This window comes from Oratosquilla oratoria, chromosome 42 (assembly GCF_046742065.1).
Source record: "Oratosquilla oratoria isolate Oo_2021 chromosome 42, ASM4674206v1, whole genome shotgun sequence".
NCBI classification, from domain to species: Eukaryota; Metazoa; Arthropoda; class Malacostraca; order Stomatopoda; family Squillidae; genus Oratosquilla; species Oratosquilla oratoria.
Window position 1 is genome coordinate 37,558,288 of NC_134818.1, and position 2,500 is coordinate 37,560,787.

The following is a 2,500-nucleotide window of genomic DNA, read 5'->3' on the forward strand; positions in this document are numbered from 1 at the left end:
ACTTATGTAAAGAATATACACCAAACATTCTTAACTTGGGGGTTATGGGCAGGCCCGGCCCGAGAGTTTTTGATGCCCTAGGCGAAGCTGAAAAATTATGCCCCTTGGGTCCTCTCCTTGAAAGCTCACCCAGGGCCAGTGGCTCGGGGACAATAATTTTTGGTTCAATTTTGTATCAATTATAGTTGATGGTAACAAAAAGAGCCATTTTATAGCAATATACTCTGTGTTGTAATACATCAACCATCCAATACTAAGTTTAGAAAAAAATTGTGCAACACATTGTTGGAAATGAAATTATGTAGGCTACAATAAAAAACTATCGGTTTCCATGACACACTTCAACAAAAATTACAATTCCACTTTCCTAGCTTTTAGACTGGCGAATTTTTCCACTAATTTAGTAAGATCCAAGTTAGAAGCTTCCTCATTCTCTATTTATATAGTAGCTAAACCAACAAGCCTTTGCTGCAGCATTGTTGAGCGCAAGTAAGTTTTAATTAGCTTCAGTTTAGAGAAGCTGCGTTCTCCCCTTGCAACGGATACTGGCAAAGTTGATAATATTCTGAGGGCAATCACAACATTTGGTACACTATCTTGCAGTTTTTGCTCAAATATAAAGCAAAATGCTGCTTGTGGGAGCATGGGTTTCGTCAAGTGCCTTGTTACTGCCTTGAGCTCTGAGCATAGGTCTCTTGCATCAATGTCGTGATGCCCATTGTGTGTTAATGACTTTTCTAAATTTTGGCAGTCATGAAGAATATCTGCGTTTGGTGCATTTTTTATTCCATGGATGTCACATAAGAAGCCAAATATTGCTTTGTAGGAATGTAGCTGGTGAAATCTTTCTTCTACTGACTGTATGGCCATGTCAAGAACGCTATAATAAAATTCTACTTTAAACGTTTGGCTGGGGTCTTCTAGTGATTCCTCATGTGCTTCATAATCAAATAGACGCTTCTTTCGCCGTTTTTGTGATTGTTTTTTCTCAAATTAGGGCTCTATTTCCAAATCTTGAGCCACCTCTGTAGCATCAACCAGAACTTTTTGAAAACCATCATCACATCTACAGCTCAGAAGGTAGCTTTTTGTTGCTTCCAACTGTTTGGTAGCTGAATTTAAATCAGCATCTTTATCTTGAAGATGCTTGCTGGTAATATTGACTTCAAACAGAATGTTATACCATGTGACAAGTGAAACAACAAACTCATATTTGGAAACAGCATCAGCTAACTCCTTGGCTTCAACCCGGGTCGAACTTCCAGATGACCCTTTAATGTTTGTGTCTTCATAAATTTCAAGTAAAGCATCATATATGTCAGCAAGATGATATCTGAGGGGTTTAAGAGCATCAATCCGACTTTCCCACCTGGTCTCACTTAAAGGTTTGATGGTTAAGTCTTTCATGATACTGACCAAAACCTGCCATCGATGAGCTGAGATTGAGAAAAAATTATACAGACGTTCTACTATGCCAAAAAAAAAATTGCAGTTTGAAGACAACATTTGACAGCATCATTCACCACCAAGTTTGAGTGTGCACTGCAAGGTACAAAGAAGGCACGTGGATTCATATCAAGCACTCTCTGCTGAACACCGTTGTGTTTTCCTTTCATGTTGCTCCCATTATCATATCCTTGACCACGTACATTGTCTATCTGCAACCCCACATTTTGAAGCTCATCCACCAGTGTTTCAGTCATGAAACCTCCAGTAGTTTCTTTTAATGGAACAAAGCCTAAAAAACTTTCTTTGATGCAAACTTGATGCTGACTAACCTCTGGCTCTTTTTTAATATCTACATATTGAATAATCATTGTCAGTTGCTCTATGTGGCTGATATCAGGTGTACAATCTAATATAATTGAGAAATATTTTGCAAGCTTTACTTCGGCCAAAATTTTCTCTTTAATTGGACTTGCCAGCAGTTGTATAAGTTCATTTTGGATTCTTTTTCCCAGATTGTGCACCATAGTCTCTTTGTTTTTAATTCTACGTAAATGTTCATTCATGACTGGATCATATAAAGCTAGAAATTCAACCAACTTTAAAAAAAATTCCATTGTTGGGACTGTAGAGGTTCTCATTTGTTCCTCTAAATGCTAAGTTCTGTACAGCAAGAACCCTAGACAACGCAATCAAACGTTCCAAAAATTTTGCCAGTATTTTTCTTCCTGTTTCAAACTCTGCTGTTCAATATGATCAATGGTTTTTCCTTGTTTCAAACGTAGTTCAAGTTCACGCCAGGTTTGATAGTTGTCAATATGCTCCGTGCTTCTTTCATGAACAGAAAGAATTGCTGTGGTATTCTGCCAATCATTAGAACCTTTTTTATGCAGAGAAACGTTAGGTTTGGAGGAAAATAATTTACAGCAAAAACAAAACATAACGTCTTTCGAAGTTGAATAAACCAACCAGTCACGGCATACTTCCTCACCATTACTCAGTCTTCTTTTGTAATGTATAGGGGAAAATCTTCTGTTCTTAGAATCCTTGGGGA

General features: G+C 37.7%; 1 protein-coding gene across 1 annotated transcript in view; it reads right to left on the reverse strand.

The window, feature by feature from the left end:
* Positions 1 to 2,138: 2,138 nt before the first annotated feature.
* The window catches only part of LOC143021619 (zinc finger MYM-type protein 5-like), a 2,070-nt gene continuing 1,708 nt past the window's right edge, over positions 2,139 to 2,500 (reverse strand). Inside the window, exon 2 of the mRNA XM_076179225.1 lies at positions 2,139 to 2,500. This exon is cut by the window's right edge and continues 189 nt beyond it. Coding sequence (XP_076035340.1) covers positions 2,139 to 2,500 — 362 coding nt within the window.